General features: G+C 41.0%; 1 protein-coding gene across 1 annotated transcript in view; it reads left to right on the forward strand.

Annotated features, from left to right (window-relative positions):
• Window positions 1–17949, forward strand: part of PLXNB2 (plexin B2) — a gene marked incomplete in the record, with an annotated part of 671705 nt that overhangs the window by 583455 nt on the left and 70301 nt on the right. The window contains 1 exon segment of the mRNA XM_044087338.1: window positions 14133–14293. Coding sequence (XP_043943273.1) covers window positions 14133–14293 — 161 coding nt within the window.

Here is a 17949-nt window from a genome sequence, read left to right on the forward strand (position 1 = left end):
AAGCTCTGACTCCTGCATTTTGTCAATGCCACTGTCTCCAACCCGTATAACATAGCTGGTCTCACTACCCTCTTGTAGACCTTCCCTTTCACTCTTACTGGTACTCCTCTGTCACAAATTACTCCTGACACTCTTCTCCACCCACTCCATCCTACCTGTACTCTCTTCTTCACCTCTCTTCTGCACTCACCATTACTCTGAACTGTTGATCCCCAAGTACTTAAACTCATTCAGCTTTGCCACCTCTACTCCCTGTATCCTCACCATTCCTCTATCCTTCCTCTAATTCACACACATATATTCTGTCTTAGTCCTGCTGACCTTCATTCCTCTTCTCTCTAAAGCATATCTCCACCTCTCCAGGGTCATCTCCACCTGTTCCCTACTCTCACTACAGATCATAATGTCATCTGCAAGCATCATAGTCCATGGGGACTCCTGTCTCATCTCGTCTGTCAACCTGTCCTTTCTCACATAGCATTGCAAATAAGAAAGGGCTCAGAGCTGATCCTTGATGTAATCCCACCTCCACCTTAAACGCATCCGTCACTCCCACCGCAGACCTCACCGCTGTCACACTACCCTCTTACATATCTTGTACCACTCTTACATACTTCTCTGACACTCCCGACTTCCTCATACAATACCACAACTCCTCTCTAGGCACCCTGTCATATGCTTTCGATAAATCCACAAAGACACAATGCAACTCCTCCTGACCTTCTCTGTACTTCTCCATCAACACTCTAAGAGCAAACATCGCATCTGTAGTGCTCTTTCCTGACATGAAACCATACTGCTGATCACTAATCATCACCTCCCTTCTTAACCTAGCTTCCACTACTCTTTCCCATAACTTCATGCTGTGACTGATCAGTTTAATCCCTCTGTAGTTACTACAGCTCTGCACATCACCCTTATTCTTAAAAATCGGTACCAAAACACTTTTTCTCCATTCCTCAGGCATCCTCTCACTTTCCAAGATTTCATTAAACAATCTAGTTAAAAACTCCACTGCCATTTCACCTAAACACCTCCATGCTTCCACAGGTATGTCATCTGGACCAACAGCCTTTCCATTCTTCATCCTCTTCATAGCTGTCCTTACTTCCTCCTAGCCTAATCCACTGCACTTCATGATTCATTATCCGCACATCATCCAACCTTCTCTCCCTCTCATTCTCTTCATTCATCAACAGCTCAAAGTACCGTTTCCATCTGCTCAACACACTCTCCTCGCTTGTGAGTAAGTTTCCCTCATTATCCTTTATCACCCTTACCTGCTGCACATCTTTCCCAGCTCTGTCCCTCTGTCTAGCCAATCGGTGCAGATCATTTTCTCCCTCTTTAGTGTCCAGTCTCTCATACAACTCTCCATACGCCTTATTCTTAGCCTTCGCCACCTCTCTCTTTGCCATGCACCTCATCTCCTTAAACTCTTGTCTACTTTCTTCATCTCTTTGACAATCCCACTTCTTCTTCACCAACCTCTTTCTCTGTATACTCTCCTGTACTTCTTCATTCCACCACCAGGTCTCCTTGTCATCCTTCTTCTTTCCAGATGTCACACCAAGCACCCTTCTAGCCATCTCTTACTAGCTCTGCTGTAGTTACCCAGCTATTCGGTAACTCTTCACTCCCACCCAGTGCCTGTCTTAACTCTTCCCTGAACATCACCTCATAATTACCCTTTTTCAATTTCCACCATTTGATCTTGGTGCTGCCCTCACACTCATCCTCCTCTTCTTGATCACCAATGTCATCCTACAAACCACCATCCTATGCTGCCTAACTATACTTTCGCCTGCCACCACTTTACAGTCTCCAATCTCCTTCAGATTTGCCCTTCTACATAAGATACAATCCACCTGTGTGCATCTTCCTGCACTCTTGTATGTCACCCTATGCTTCTCCCTCTTGTTAAAATACGTATTCATCACAGTCATGTCCATCCTTTTCGCAAAATCCACTACCATCTGACCTTCTGCATTCCTTTGCTTAACAACATACCTACCCATCACTTCCTCGTCCCCTCTGTTCCCTTCACCAACATGCCCATTGAAATCTGCTCCAGTCACCAGTCTCTCACCCTTGGGTACAGTCATCACCACTTCATCCAACTCACTCCAAAATTTTTCTTTCTCATCCATCGCGCACCCAACTTGTGGAGCATATGCACTAACAACATTCATCATTACACCATCAATTTCCAGCTTCATAAACATCACTCTATCTGACACTCTTTTCACCTCCAAACTACTCTTAGCATACTCTTCCTTCAGGATAATGCCTACGCCATTTCTCCTCCCATCCACACTATGATAAAACAATTTGAAACCGCCTCCGATACACCTAGCCTTGTTCCCCTTAAATCTGGTCTCTTGCACACACAATATACCAACCGTCCTTCGGTTCATCATATCAGCTAGCTCCCTCCCTATACCAGTCATACTGCCTACATTCAAAGTTCCGACCCTCACTATCACAGTCCTAGCCCTTACCTGCCTTCAGGCATACCTTCTGCCTCTTCTCCTCCTTCGGCCAACAGTAGCCCAATTTCCGCCAGCACCCTGTTGGCCAACAGTACTGGTGGCGGTCGTTGTTAACCCAGGCCTCGACCGATCCGGTATGAGTTTCTGTACAGTTTTCTGCATGTGTGATGTGGCACAATTTTACGCTGGATGCCCTTCCTGACCCATCCCTTCAGAACAAATTCATCCACTTAATGCCAAATAACACATCAAACCAAAAATATACTGGTTAGAAATCTTCATATATGTACATCCTAATAATTTGTACAAGTAAAAAATCTATTAAATTAAAATACATAAAAAATAAAAGCATCCATTGTAGATTAGATTTCAACATCTGTTTTTTAAATGATGCGATGAGAGTTTTTTGGGAGATGCCTTGGCTATTACGGTTGCCTTTCAGACTATTTTTTCTGCTGTTGGTTGTTGTCCAGCCATATTTGAAATGGGCTTCTCTACTTCCTTGAGAAGGAGCATTTTGGATGTTGACACTTTATACCAACAGCTGATATTGTCTGAGGTCCAAGCTCACAGGAATGCCAACTTTAGCAGCTTTTGCTGACTCTCCAGTAGAATTGTCTGATGCTCTCATCAGTGGGGTTTGATGGTGACAGAACATTTGCCAGTTTTCTCATTAACCTGTGTGTGTGATGGGGTTTATCAGAGAACTATTCATGTCAATGGTGCATTTTTTGACTTACTGACAAAATCAGTCATGTGAGATAGTTTTTGGTCATAAGTGAAAATGCTGATAATGCATAAACGTGCTTTCTGAGGTGGTCCATACCTTTAATATCTTATTGGTAGATGAGAAACAAACTTTTTTAAAGGACTACCTCTGCAAGTATGGGAGCTAGCTTTGGAGTATTCATAAGGTCCAGTCCTTCAGGGGCCAAATAATCCCATCTGATTTCCTAGGGGCAGGAGACACATTTTTGGGTCTTTCTCACATAGCATTGTGGATATTTTTAAAAAGCCTGCCAGTGGAGGGACTAGCAAAAATTACTGCAGGCTGAATTAGACCTTTTGCAATGTCCTTTGCGGAAGAGGAGAGGAGTCGATAGAAATCTCCACTCTGCTACTTCATATTAAGACCTCCCAAAATTTAGGTTATCGGTGGGGGGGGGGGGGGGGGGCAAGTCAGCATTGTACTTGTCACTGATGTCTATCATGCGAGACTCATCAGGAGAGTCAGGGTGCTTCCTATTTCACAGGACCTTCAGAAGCGGCGAGTCCAAAAGCAATGAAGAAGAATGTTTGGGCACTGACACCTGTGAAGGAACACTGCAAATAATCATGAATCCTTCTGTCCTACTGGATGGCAATTGGAACAGTCAGCGTGACAGCAGCCATTGTGGAAGGTCATTACAAGGGTGCTCGCAGCACAGTACATGGCTGTGACAGTATCTGCATATGTGGTGCGAGGGTCTCCAGTGATAACAAATGTAATGCTGGCCCTATTAGTGTTGGCATCTATTCTGACTGTCCGTATCAGTCACATGACTTGTCTTCATAGTCAACAGTCCTATAAACTATGCTGTGTTATTCCCTCAAACAAATCATGCATGTTTGTGTTACTGTGAGAATTTATTCCCACGCCTACATTTTTCCATCCTCAGTTTGTGGTGACAGAGTAAACACGTCCAGTATGAACAATAGCCAAAAGAGAGATGGTGATGATTTTTTTCATTATAATTAATGGAAAGGGGAAAAGATAATTCTTTAAAAGTAGGAGCTGTAAACGTCATAAAAGGTATGGTGAGTCAGTGAAACCCTGACTGTTATGGACTAAAACAAGTGGTACAAGATGGAGGAAAAAGCACCAAAGTAATAACCAGCTGAGGACTACAGCGTGGCAACCAATAGTCTGGTAGGGCACACGGCTCTACAGTTTAGAGATATAGCTGCCATGTTTTGTTAGATGTCATAAGCATTTCAACGTCACCGTCTTATGACCATTCATCCCTAGTTAGTACCATCCCACATCCTGCACTTCCTTCCTCCATGAGGGCCATGTGAGTAACTCCTGGTGTAAACTTGTGGATACCCATAATGTTTATGTTTAAAGGAAGACAGTGAGTCACACTGCTTAACATGCAGGCCCAGTTTATTCCAGATGTCTGGGAGATGCTGGTTTATAAGCTTCCTCCCTGTACCATGTTTTATTTATCTGTTAGTGAAGATTTATATCCCTTCTTCTAGTGGACATAATAGACTTGCAGAGATACCAGGACATCCAGGGTTTAAGTGATTTTTCTGTCAAACTAATGAAATGTAACTTTTGGGTCATGTTTCATTGTTGAAATCATGTATGTGGCAAAAAAGAGAGCTGGAAGAGGAATTGCACCATAAAGCATTATGGGATAAAGCGAGGGACCTAGTGGCGTGGAAGGTTTTATGTGGTAAACTCTCCTAACATCTACAGGACTTACTAATTGTGTTAGTGAGGAAGGACCTCCTCATTCCAAATTCTTATTAAACACCACAAAAAGACATTGTAGCCCCCTCCCTCCAGTACTGTAATCTTCTTTCTTTTTCTTCTTTCAGCTGCTCTTGTTAGGGGTCGCCACAGCGGATCATCTGTTTCCATTTCTTCCTGTCCTCTACATCTTGCTCTGTCACACCAACCACCTGCATGTCCTCTCTCACCACATCCATAAACCTTATCTTAGGCCTTCCTCTTTTCCTGTTACCTGGTAGCTTCATCCTTAGCATCTTTTTCCCAATATACCCAGCATCCGTCCTCAGCACATGTCCAAACCAACGTAATCTTGCCTCTCTGGCTTTGTCTCCAAACCTTCCAACCTGGGCTGACCCTCATAATATACTTATTCCTAATCCTATCCATCCTCGTCACACCCAGTGCAAATCTTAACATCTTCAACTCTGCCACATCAAGCTCTGACTCCTGCCTTTTTGTCAATGCCACAGTCTCCAACCCATATAACATAGCTGGTGTTACTACCCTCTTGTAGACCTTCCTTTTCACTTTTACTGGTACTCGTCTGTCACAAATCACTCCTGACACTCTTCTCCACCCACTCCACCCTGCCTGTAATCTCTTCTTCACCTCTCTTCCACACTCACCATTACTCTGAACTGTTGATCCCAAGTATTTAAACTCATCCACCTTTGCCACCTCTACTCCCTGCATCCTCACCATTCCTCTATCCTCCCTCTCATTCACACACATATATTCTGTCTTAGTCCTGCGAGAAAGGAAACTGCAACCTTCAGTGAAAAACTGGCTTTACAAGAATAAACTGAAGATCTAGGCCAGCACCGAACTATATCTTGGCAAGAAAAACTAATCCATACCCTGCACTCAAATTCTCTAAACTGTCGAGTAGTAAATGGAAGTTTTTGAAAAGGATACAGTTATTACCTCAACCTTAACTATTTTTTTTTTATTTTAAACATGAGTTCAGAATCCACCTGGAAGGTCACAGTGCAAGAAGGGTTCTGTATTGTCTCTAATGGGATGAGAGGCTAAATCACTTTTTTATGTAAAGATTATATGGTACCAATTTTGAGAAACTCCCTTCAGCATCATCCTGGAAGCAGATTCTATGAATGCTGTCAGTTCATGAAAGAATAGTTAGCAATGCAGGGGATTTCTCAGAAATAAACTTTCTTTTATGATGGCTGTATTTAACAATTGAAAATCACCATTTCTTTTCAGGGGGCTTTTTCATTTTGTTTTTTCAGCAACATGACATTTTGGAACCCTCATAGCTTAGTCAGTACCGATTCAGATTTTCTGAATAGGTCTTTATCATGCTTGATGTGGGTTGCCTCCCGGTGGCGTTTGTATATTATGTCAGTCTGGAGACAGATAAGAACTCTGAATTTTTTATTTGATAGCCTTTCTCAAAAGATGTGATCACAGCATTTTGTAACATACAGAATGTATACGTTAACCTTATTTAAAATCTTAAACCTTACTGTGAAAAGACAGTTACTTTATTCCAAAGCCCATAGATATGTCCAGACAGGTGACACTATATTTCCTATTGATTATTTGTTTTGACAGGATTCAGGAACATATTACAAGTCACCCCAGAATTGTTAAATTAGTCTAGAATTGAGACTGAATGTCAGAGATGAAATGTGCCCAAAACTAGATGGCAGCATCATTTAGCTGATGAAGCAGTTTACATCACTTAATTTTGCCAAGTGTAGTTAGAGCTAAGGTCTATCCTTGAGGACACTAGCAGGATGACTGAAAAGAGAACAGAAAGGGAATCTTCTAATCATGAATGATGAATTGTAACTTGCTTGTGAGATCAAAATTAACAATAGGTTTTTTGTGACTATACTCCATAAAGTTGCTCCTGATGTCTGCTTTTTTTTTCTCTTGTCTTCTTTTGTTTTAGGGACTTAATGTAAGATTTTAAACTGATCTACAAATATGATGCAACTTTACCTGAATCTTTGATGGCTGTACAGGAGTACATACAGCACTCAGACACTATTAATCAAATGGATTAATAACTTGGTTTTAGGAGTAATTAAGGCTTTTTGTGTTAAGGCAACTCCTGGAATTCCCCCTTTATGAAGAGAGACAACTATTGCTGCTTTGCTTAACCTGAGAATAGAGCCATCTGAAATTAAGTAATTTATAAGTCTAGGTGTACAAATTCAAAGGGATGCATTGTGGCCAAAAGGGGCCTTCCAAGTTATTAAAATGCAACAGCCTGGTAGTAACGTCAGTACTGCCAAAACACCTCTGGGATTACCAGTATTACCAAAACACCTCTGAGACAAATAATCTATCAGTGGAAGACATAAAATAGCTTTTGCCAGTGCCAGAGGGGAAATATAATTATAAATAAATAAAACTGAAAGGTAATGTGCAAGCTTGTTGAGCAAAAGTTAGTTTGGCTTCTTTCCCTGTAGCCACCAAACAATTCTGGAGACTTTCTTTGCATATCTGTAGTTTTAATTGACTGATCATTTAGGGCCTAGCCTTAAGCTTGTATTGTGTGCAGTGCAGTCATATATCTGTTCCTTAATGTAGTGGGTGAACTGATTCACCTTGTTTTTCATCCGCAGCCTGACCTACAGCCAAGTTAAGAATGCAGGTAAGGTACATAGTGGGAAGTAAGCGGTACACTTTAGTAATACTGAGACATGTACAGTTTAATTAGAAGTTACAGATGTATACAGTTTGGCACAGGGAATTGTTAGAAACAGCAGCATACCAACCTACAGAAACCTTTAGATGACTAGATCTTAGCTTGTGCTAGGAATACAAACAATTTCATAGCATGGTGCACTCTATGCAGATTAAACAGTTAACATGCAAATTTAAAGACATGTATTCATGTAATCATAGTATTTCATGTGAAAATAAATTAGCTAAGCATTTTTTAAGTACTAATCATTTGTCGTGGTACACTTTAAAACAAGTGTACTTTTCTATCTCACTGGACATAGTAAGTAATTAAATTGTAGCCATTCAGACTCCTCATTATGACTACAGAGGCAGTGTGATGCCCGTGTCCTGGCCCAGCAATCAGAGCCACAATCCTTACCACTAACACCAGTGAGGGGCATCTCATATAGGAGGAAACTATAACAAATACACACAGTAAAGTGCAATTTCCCTTAAGAGCACACAGAGATCACAGTCAGTCCAGGGCTGATCGCTCCCTTGTTCTCCAGGTCCACAATAAGACTCCCCACTTGCCCAGCTATAGGGTCCAGATCTCAGCCTAGTGGGTAAGCAAAAACCTCCAGCACCCTTTCTGTCCAACCAGTGCTTAGTATCCCTGCCCAAGTAGCTGACACACGCACACACACTTTGAGAAGAGGTTATACAGTCACACAGACACTCCTGGGGAAGGCTGGCACAGGCTCTCCAGCTGTGCCCCTTTTTCCCAGACTATGAGGTAGTATCAGCTGCCACCACCCACTAATATATAGCAGCTACTCAAAGGCCCTTAAAAGGGTATCCAATTATTACTGTGCAATATTATTATCCAATTGGTAGTATAATTAAACAGTCAAGGATTTTTAGAGTGACTTGGTACAGGATCACTATATAAATGCAATATACTCTTAGAGCTTAACTTATCTCTACACAAAACAGCCACAGTTAAAAGGGTTTAAAAATATTTAATAAATAAAAATGCAACACAATACTTTTTACTACACAGTGCTAGTCAAGAGTTCAGAGATCACAGAGAAATACTTAAAATAATTCAGTAGTACAGACACTTAGTCTAATCGTTCTAGTTTCTAGCTATTTCTAAGAGAAATACAAGTCTAAGATAAACTTACATATAGAGCAAAGGCAGAGTGCTGAAGAGTTGGATGGTCATGACAAAAAATTGCTTAATGCTCTCTGGTTCTCTCTGTTTTTAAAATCACATTCCTGGTTCACATTACATCATTCTTCACACTTCCCCGGGTTCCCAGGCTAACAGAAAATACATTTACATTCTATAGTAAGCTCATACCAGGTCAGGAAGCAAAGCCATAAAGGACGTTTATGCATGCAAATTCTGGCCATTAACTCGGACCTTAAAACAATAGCAAGAATTCCTTCACCTAAACAGGCCGGAGCCAAAGATCAAAGACAGCCCTAAAATGCTTGACTTAGCGTCCTTACAGCAGAGTGCACTGTTACATTACTTTCCAGTTCCACATGTAACACTATTTTTACCATTTAAAACAACAAGCCTGTGGTTTACATTAATATTTACAGATGACAGGATTATCTATAAAATTCTATCTGGCTAGGCTGGCAGCCTTCACAGGCAGGATTTAAACTTTGAGAAATGCTGCTAGTGCTGTTTAAACTGCAACAAATCTAAAATGCTATCACAGCCTTTTTGTCTGTTAACCTCTGGTGGTCGATTGTGATAAAAGTGAAATTAATGGCCAAAGTAATGCATTGCAGCTTACTTATTCTCAGACAAATGTACATTTTCCACCAACAAGCCATATCAAATTTCCATCTACTTTGAAAGGCTGTCTGCCATCCCAAAACACAGACATTTTCTATGTATACGTCTAGTGTCAGATTGTAAAAAAATAATGGGCTCTGTGATGTTTTTACTTTGATTTTTCTCCACTTGTAATGTAAAGGATCATTTTAGCTCTTTATTTCCCTACATCAGTATTGTATGTAGACATTGTTTTAACATGTGTATACATATATATATATATATATATATATATATATATATATATATATATATATAAATATAAAACAAACAAAACAAAAAATATATATATATATACATGAGGGTGTAGATTACGTTATAGTAGAGACACTTCTTTGAATACGTAATAATCGACACCAAAAGACCGAAATCCCAAAGCCATGAATGGCCACGTCCACAGATTTTTTCCTAGGGAAAAAATTCTGTTGCCCACTCCCAGGGTTTACCCTTTTCCCCAATGTAGAGCGATCTCAGAGTTGGCATATTTAGTTGGGGGGGCCCTGGGGAGGGGGCAAAGCCCCCACTTAAATTAGAATTGAAGTGTGTGTGTGTTGTCTTTACGGCTCCGCAAATTTTTCCCTAGGACGTGGCTATTCGCGTTTTTGAGATTTCGGTCTTTTAATGTCAATTATTACATATTTGAGGAAGTGTTTCTTCGATTACGTAATATAGACCTATATATATATATATATATATATATATATAAGTTATTGTTTTTACCTAACAGTCTGATCAATTTTTTTTATGAAGGCTTTCCCTCTTGGGTCCCCTCTGAAAATTTGTTCTTCCCAACAGGGTTAACTTGGTTAAAAAAAAATAGCTATTCATACCTCCCATTCCCAACCCTGTGCTTAAAGGTTCTGGTAGAGGGCACGGGAGCCCGCAGGACTTTTTGCAGAGCCCCTCCCCCCACTCAGCCATTCCAGCATCCCATGACTTGGCTATTTCTCCCCAGCTGCCATAAACACTGTCCAAATCTCTGTGTGCGTACCATTTATGCTTTACTTCTACAAGGACTACAGCTATTTGGATTTCATTTATAACTTTTATTTCAAATTTTACAGCACAAGCACTGATTGATATTTGCTAAACAAAGCACTAGTCTTACAATGAAAACAGCCTTAGCATTAAAACGTCTTTGCCTTTGAAACTTGCGTTCACTGAAATAGCATTGGTACCCACATAGTTTACCTTTGGGCTGTTTTTCACATCATAGGCACCCTTGCGCACATTTTTAGGACCATGCAAAAGTTCTTTGATTCACCTTCCTTGATTGTATTAATTATAATATATAATAGTTGAATTATATCCCTTGTATAATAAGTACCACTTCTTAGTGTGTGTTTTAAATTTATAGTTTTGAACATTTTTCCAGTAAGCAATGAAACCAAAACCTATGAACCAATAATGACAAACTGCTAAGTTCAGTACATTTCAACCATAAAAGGCCACTCAGACTTCTGTCACTACCATCCACCAATATCAGTCAATATGCACAATCTCTGCAGAAGTAAAAGTCGTCTGAATAATTCCACATTAAAGAGATCTGAAACTAATGAAGAGGTTGTTTCTGCAAATCAACTTTATATTTCAGTGTTTCATCTACAAATTCAGTGCCTGCCCTTGAAGAATAAAATGCCTATGCTACATTAAAAAATTGTAAGCTGGTGTATTGCAATAGGGAATGGTTGGCAAGCTGAAAAACAGGTTCATAGTTACTAGGCATCTCATCTAAAGGAGGACACACTGCAGCACCCCCACCCCCTTAAATACAAATCTACATGCTGTGGGAGTAGAACCTACAGCCTTTTGCAAGTATGCTACCTGCTGTGTTACTAACAGTGCTTTAAAATTTTATACCAGAATAGTGATACCATTTGCTAAGCAAAACAGTTGCACATTTTAACCAGACTTAGCATGACTAGCAGTAAACTTATTTTCCCTTGGAGCTCACAATTTCTTGAAAATACACTTGAAAATAAATTCCACATGCTAACTCTAACTAGGGCATTTCACTGTCACACACACATACACCTCAACCTCTTAGTGCAAGAAATTTGGACAAAGCATAAAATAAGTAGGGACAATAGATTATAAATGTTGCTGTCATGAACTTAGAAAATTGCTAGAATAACAGGATTTGTGTTAGTATGCATATTTCTAAAGGATATGATGTCTAAAACTCAAATGTCTGCCATTATTTAGGAACTTCTGTCCTTTCTAAGAGGAATATGGGGCACAAATCTGGACATTCTGGAAAAACCTGGACAGCTTAGGGGTGTGCTATACACACACACACACACACACACACACCTCTGAATCACGTAGCACAAGAAATCTGGACAAAGCCTGTTATAATGTTGGGGAGAAAGGCCCAAAACTAAGGACACATTTAGAAAGTTGCTAGAATAACATGATTTATGTTGGCATGTATTTTCTGATGGATATGAAGTCTAAAACTCAACTGTATGTCATTATTTAGGAACTTTAATCCTTAGCTCATCCCAGTCATTTGTCAAAAAAAAAAAAAAAAAAAAAAACAGAATTTTTTTGAGGAACAGACCAAAAGTATAAGGCAAAGATATGGATATTCTGTGAAAATCTGTACAGTTGAGACGTATGACACACACATACATCCCTCTGCTTCCTTAGGAAGTGGATAGAGCAGCAAGTTTTGCATTGGTATGTATTTTCTGAAGGTTATGAAGTCCAAATCTGATATGCCTACCATTATTTTCCGACTTCAGTCCTCAATGATTTGCCAGAAAAACACAATTTTAAGAGAAACAAACAGAAAATATGAGGCAAAAATCTGGGTATTTGCATATTAACGCAACCAGGACTTTTTGTAAACCAAGTACAAACAGACATGTTTCTGTCGCCAAAGTATGACAACCTGGTTGGGTTAATACCTCCTGCACACCACATCTCTATCATCGAACTATGCAGGGGTATAAACCTAAGACTCGAACTGAGGATTACCACATTTGGACAGATCTAACACCATAACCATACAAACTGCTGTGTAACTCCACGTATTCATTTAATGTATTCATATTAACTCATGCAATAACTGTTCTGCAGTTATGAAATAAATGAAATCTAATTAATCATTAACAGAGTTCTGCTCTATATTATGTAATGCATGACTGCTATGTTCATAAGACTAGTGTGGTATGTTGTAAGCAACAAAGAATTGTGGGATACTGCATGCGCCCCATCCTAAAATAAGACTGGCACCAAAAGCTGATACGCTTGCACTTTCTGAGTACAGGCCAGAATGTGAAGAAATGCTTAGTTGAAACATTCTGTATTATATCAATAATGTTCCTGACAAACAAAACAGAGAACACACATTTCGAGTTCTCATTACTACATTGACCAGTAAATGTCACAGTCAGTAAAGCTAGCAGCTGTAACTGTACCGGTGATTGAGGACACGTTCCTTTACACAACACCCTGCAGGCTTCATCTTGTCCTATGTACACTGTTCTTGATTATTCAAGAACAGTAAAGAAATTCACAAGACCTCATCCTTACCTTCAAGTAAAAATCTTAAAATGTTAAGTGTAATGAATAGCAATCCGCTTGTGCTTGGTTGACAAATCTGGATAATTGTGAGGTATGAACCCCCCCCCCATACACACACTCCTACCTCCCTCTTATTTACACACACACGCACACCCCTACCTACTTCTTTCATACACGTATACACACCCCTACCTACCTATTTCTTACAACTCTTAAACACTTAAACACACACATGCACACACCTACCCCTCACCTGTACATTTGTCCTCAGTCCAAACATCGTCTGGAATTCAAATTCCACATGGGAAGATGAAGACGTAAACCATCAGTCGCACAGATGCAGAAGATAAAAGCAGGTCGCAAACTCCTGTTTTGTCTGTGTGACTGGATGCAAAGGGTGTTCTTAAAGAAAAATGCCCTTAAAAAAAAAAACATTTTTTTTTTTTTTTTTTTTTTTAATTAAAAGAAAATTAATCTCCCAGCCAGCTATTGCACCCCCTTGCACCTGCCTGCGGGCACCCTTGGTTGGGGGGAAAAGCACTTGACTCTCTCTATACCCTTTCCTAGTTTTTATTTGGTGATTTCACCAGAATGTTTTTTGTCGCACAAGGTTTACCAGTTCAGAACTGCATTTTGGACTTTTCCCCAAACTCTTTTTTTTCGGAGGGGGGGGGGTCTGGTTAGTTTAAAATTGTAGTAATATACCAGGAAGCATGTCCATTCAAGTTAAAAAGGTGTTTTGGTTATACGGATGCTTTCACTATAGCTTTGCGTACCAGTTGTGCATAAAGCATCCAAGCCTCCTCAGTTGGTCAAATGCTAGCAGTCACAGCTGCAAGTAAGGAAGTTTTATAGGTTTATAGGTTAGTACTAGGCTAACTGCCATTGTGGGCCATTTTAAGCCTAGCCAATTATCCCATGTAAAAATCAAACCCTGCACCTTGTGTCTGTAAGGTAAACACCTTAACCATTACAATAACCTCCCACTGAGACTGTATGTTATTTCTGTTTAACAATGTATTTTTCCAGCAAGCTTTTGTTCTAACAATGTATTTTGTTTTACAGGAGAATAAAATTACTTCTAACTGGAGATGTTCATTTTTGTTTCTATTCACAGGGTACACTGCAAAACTTTGTGGATGATTTCTTCCAAAGTGTGCTTAGCTCAAATCAGGTAGTGCCTCCAGCAGTAAAATATTTCTTTGATTTCCTTGATGAGCAAGCAGAAAAGCATGGCATTATAGATGAAGACACAATACACATATGGAAAACAAACAGGTAGTAAAGAATTTCTTGTCTTTCGAATGTCATTTTGGAGGCAGAAAATAGCATTGGTCATAATTTTAAACCTCTGTAAGACCTGTTTACGTTTTACCTATGCCCTACCTTCTTACATATTTATCTTATGTTTCACCCCTGCCCTACCTTCTCACATACTTACCTTATATTTCACCCCTGCCCTCCCTTTTCATGTATTTATCTTATGTTTCACCCCTACCCTACTTTCTCATGTACTTACCTTGCGTTTCATCCCTGCCCTACCTTCTCACATACTTACTTTACGTTTCACCCCTCCCCTACCTTCTCATGTAGTTGCCTTACACTTCACCCCTTCCTTACCTTCTCACGTAGTTGCCTTACACTTCACCCCTCCCCTACCTTCTCACATACTTGGTACATTTCACCCCTCCCTACCCCTACCTTCTCACGTACTTACCTTACATTTCACCCCTCCCCATCTTCTCACATAGTTACCTTACACTTCACCCCTTCCCTACCTTCTCACGTACTTGCCTTACATTTCACCTCTGCCCTCCCTTCTCACGTATTTATCTTATGTTTCACCCCTACCCTACCTTCTCGTGTACTTACCTTACATTTCACCCCTGCCCGACCGCTCTCCTGTTCTTCATCCTCCTTTCTCTGCCCTCCTCTCTACTCTCTGCTCCCCCTTCTACTCCAGTCTGTAGTGCTATTTCCCGTTTCACTGCTTAGTGTAATTACATATTACTCACTCAGGTGTCCTGCCGCCCCTCTACCTGATGTACTGTTACATAACCTTCACATTGCTTAATTTTTGTAGAGTATTTATCTGAGCTAATCAAGACCTGCTGTATTTTATAAACATTGTAATCAATTTAAGTCAATTTGTCCTACTTTTCCTTTAAACATGTTATACCATACTACTCAAATCGATTTAAGTCACTTTATCCTACGTTTACTTTAAACATTTTATACCAAACTACTCAGTAGGCTTTATGAAGTGTTTAATTATTGTTATGGCGCGTAACTTGTGTTGTTCACTAAACATTGCTTAATTGTTTCTGGAGCTTTTCTCCCCGGGCCTCTGCTGAAAATGGGTTTTTCACCCAGTCGGACTATCCCAGTAAACAAATGTTAGATAAATAAACTAAATTGTTGGATGCTTTTTCCACTGCATCCAAGGCTCCTGATTCTCAGCCTCCTGCTCCCAAAAACCCGATAGGTTTTATGAGGTGCCCAAGGATTGTAAGTCTCTTTATAAATGTCCTTCTGCTGACCTTTCTGTATTGTCTGTGGTGTGTGACAAGCCCTCTAAGTTGCTGCCTTCTCCTAACTTGCTTCTCTGTGATAAGGACAGTATAGCGATGAAAAGGTGGTATATAAGGTATATAATTCTGCTATCTCAGCTTTCAGAACTGTTAATTATCAGATCCATATGTCCAGATATATTTTGGCTCTTTTTTTCTCTGCCTGTCAGGTTATTTCTGACCTTCTTGTTTGTGAAGGGAAATCCTCTGGACATACTTTACTGGGTTCTACTTCCCAGGTGGTTCGCCACTCTCTCAAATGCAGTTATGATGGAGCAGATGCTTCTTCTCGGGCTGCTGTCTTTGGTTCTGTGATGAGGAGATATTCTTGGCTTCGGCTTTGACCCTGCTTGATAATATCAAGGCCAAGTTGATGGAGGATCCTCTAGATAATAAGCATCTGCTTGGTGCTGCTGCTACTGACTTGTTTAAGTCCCTCCAGGAAAAGGGTAATACCTTGTAAGAACTGAAACATTTGTGTCTCTCCTGTGCCAAATTTCCAATAGAATTATCCTAATAAGCCAGCATTTGTTTTCAGGCAGTCTCACTCACCTCAAAAGGGTAAGAAAGGTGGTAGATGGGCCCCTCCTGCTAAAGCTACCCAGATCCTCTCTACTCAAGTTCTTCTTTTCCTGACAAACAAGGTGCTGTCTGACTGTCTTGTTCTTCTCGGTCATAGTCTTTCTCTGTCCCTTCCTGTTTGGTTACAGATAACTTGGGATTCCTGGGTTCTGCCCATCATTTGCCTAGGTTTCTACATGGTCTGGAAGTCTCTTCCCCCCTTTCATGGGTAATCCTCAGCCTGCTCAGGAACAGGTAACTTTTTTGTTCAGAGGTGCTTCCTGGTTTTTTAGCCCAGGGAAATATTCAGAAGGTTCCTGTTTCTCAAAAGGGAAATGGATTTTAGTCCAAGATGCTTTTGGTCCCCGGGAAAGACGGCACTTGGAGACGCATTCTGAATATGTGTAACTTAAACACCTTTCTGAAGGTTCCTTCCTTTCCGATGCTGTCCCTTCAGACCTTGTTCTCTATGCTGCTCCCTCTGGATTTTCTTGTGTGTGTTTACCTCAAGGATGCTTGTCATATCCATATTCATCCCCTTTTCAGGAAGTTTTTAAGTTTCTCTGTTGCTTCCTGGCATTTTCAGTTCTCTGCTTTATTCTTTGGCCTTTCTACTGCCCCAAGGGCATTCACCAAATGCCTCACCCCTGGTATTGCTTTTTGCAGACTTAAAGGGGCTCAGGTCGTCCCTTACCTTGATGACCTGACCTTCCAAGCTTCCTCTCCAGAGATTCTTCTGCAGCATCTTCATTTCATCATTTCCCTCCTGTAAATCCTGGGGTTCACTATAAATTTTTAGAAATTCTTTCTGACGTCATCTCAGGACCATGTGTTTCTGGGATGCAGAAGGTCCCTATGATAGCATCCCTGCCTCCTCCCAAGGCATTAACACTCCCTTCTTCCTCTGATTTCTGTTACAGCCAGGGAATGTCTGCGACCACTGGATTTTATGGCCTCCAATATTCCAATGCCCTCTCTGCCCAAACTCCACATGAGGAAGTTTTAGTGGTTTCTAAACTCGGTTTGGCTTCAGCATCATCATCCCCTAGAATTTGCAGATGTCCTTCAAGAATGCAACTGCAGTCCTGACATATGGGTTGTCCTGCCTCAGGCAGCCCCTCGGTCGGCCGGATTCCAAAGTCTGGGTCCTGCATCGGCTGATGTCGCCTCTTCCCCGACATCAGAGCGGCTGGGGTATAAAAGCATCAGTCGACACCATCTTCTTCAGTCTTTCTTGCCGCGCAGTGCCCGAAGCAGAAGCAGTTCGCAAGTGCCGGTCGGGCAGCTCCTGCGTTTTCAGTTACAGAAGTCATCAAAAAGCTAAGTACCCCGTTGGGGAACCTTTTCTTGCCTCAGCCGATGTCAGATAAAACTGCAAAAGTTAATAATTGTTTGTCTTGTGGTAAACAAATACGTCATAAGGACTTCCATTCTTACTGCCTTCCCCTGCCTGGACCCAGACCACGACGTCTCGGCATGTGCTGCCTGTGCTTGCTTCAGTAAGTGGACACTCAGGCGCCGGGCAGATTTTGCTGAAGACATTTTTGGGGAAAAAGTCTCCTATATCATGCCGTCGGAACAACCGACAACACATTTCCAAAAAACGGAAGGACCGGGACCGACATTCTCGGCCCGCGACTTCCACAGACGCCACGCCAAAGCCTACCGTGAGTGCATCGGTCTCTTCGGAGGCAGTAATTCAACTGCTCCAGACCAACGACACCGCTTTACTGCACACTTCAGTCCCGGAGGTTTCCCCAGTGCCGGTTGTTGATTTTCCTCCTGAAACCGAAGCCCAGGATT

The sequence above is a fragment of the Protopterus annectens genome, chromosome 11.part0 (assembly GCF_019279795.1).
Source record: "Protopterus annectens isolate FY-2018-M chromosome 11.part0, PAN1.0, whole genome shotgun sequence".
Lineage (NCBI taxonomy): Eukaryota > Metazoa > Chordata > Ceratodontiformes > Protopteridae > Protopterus > Protopterus annectens.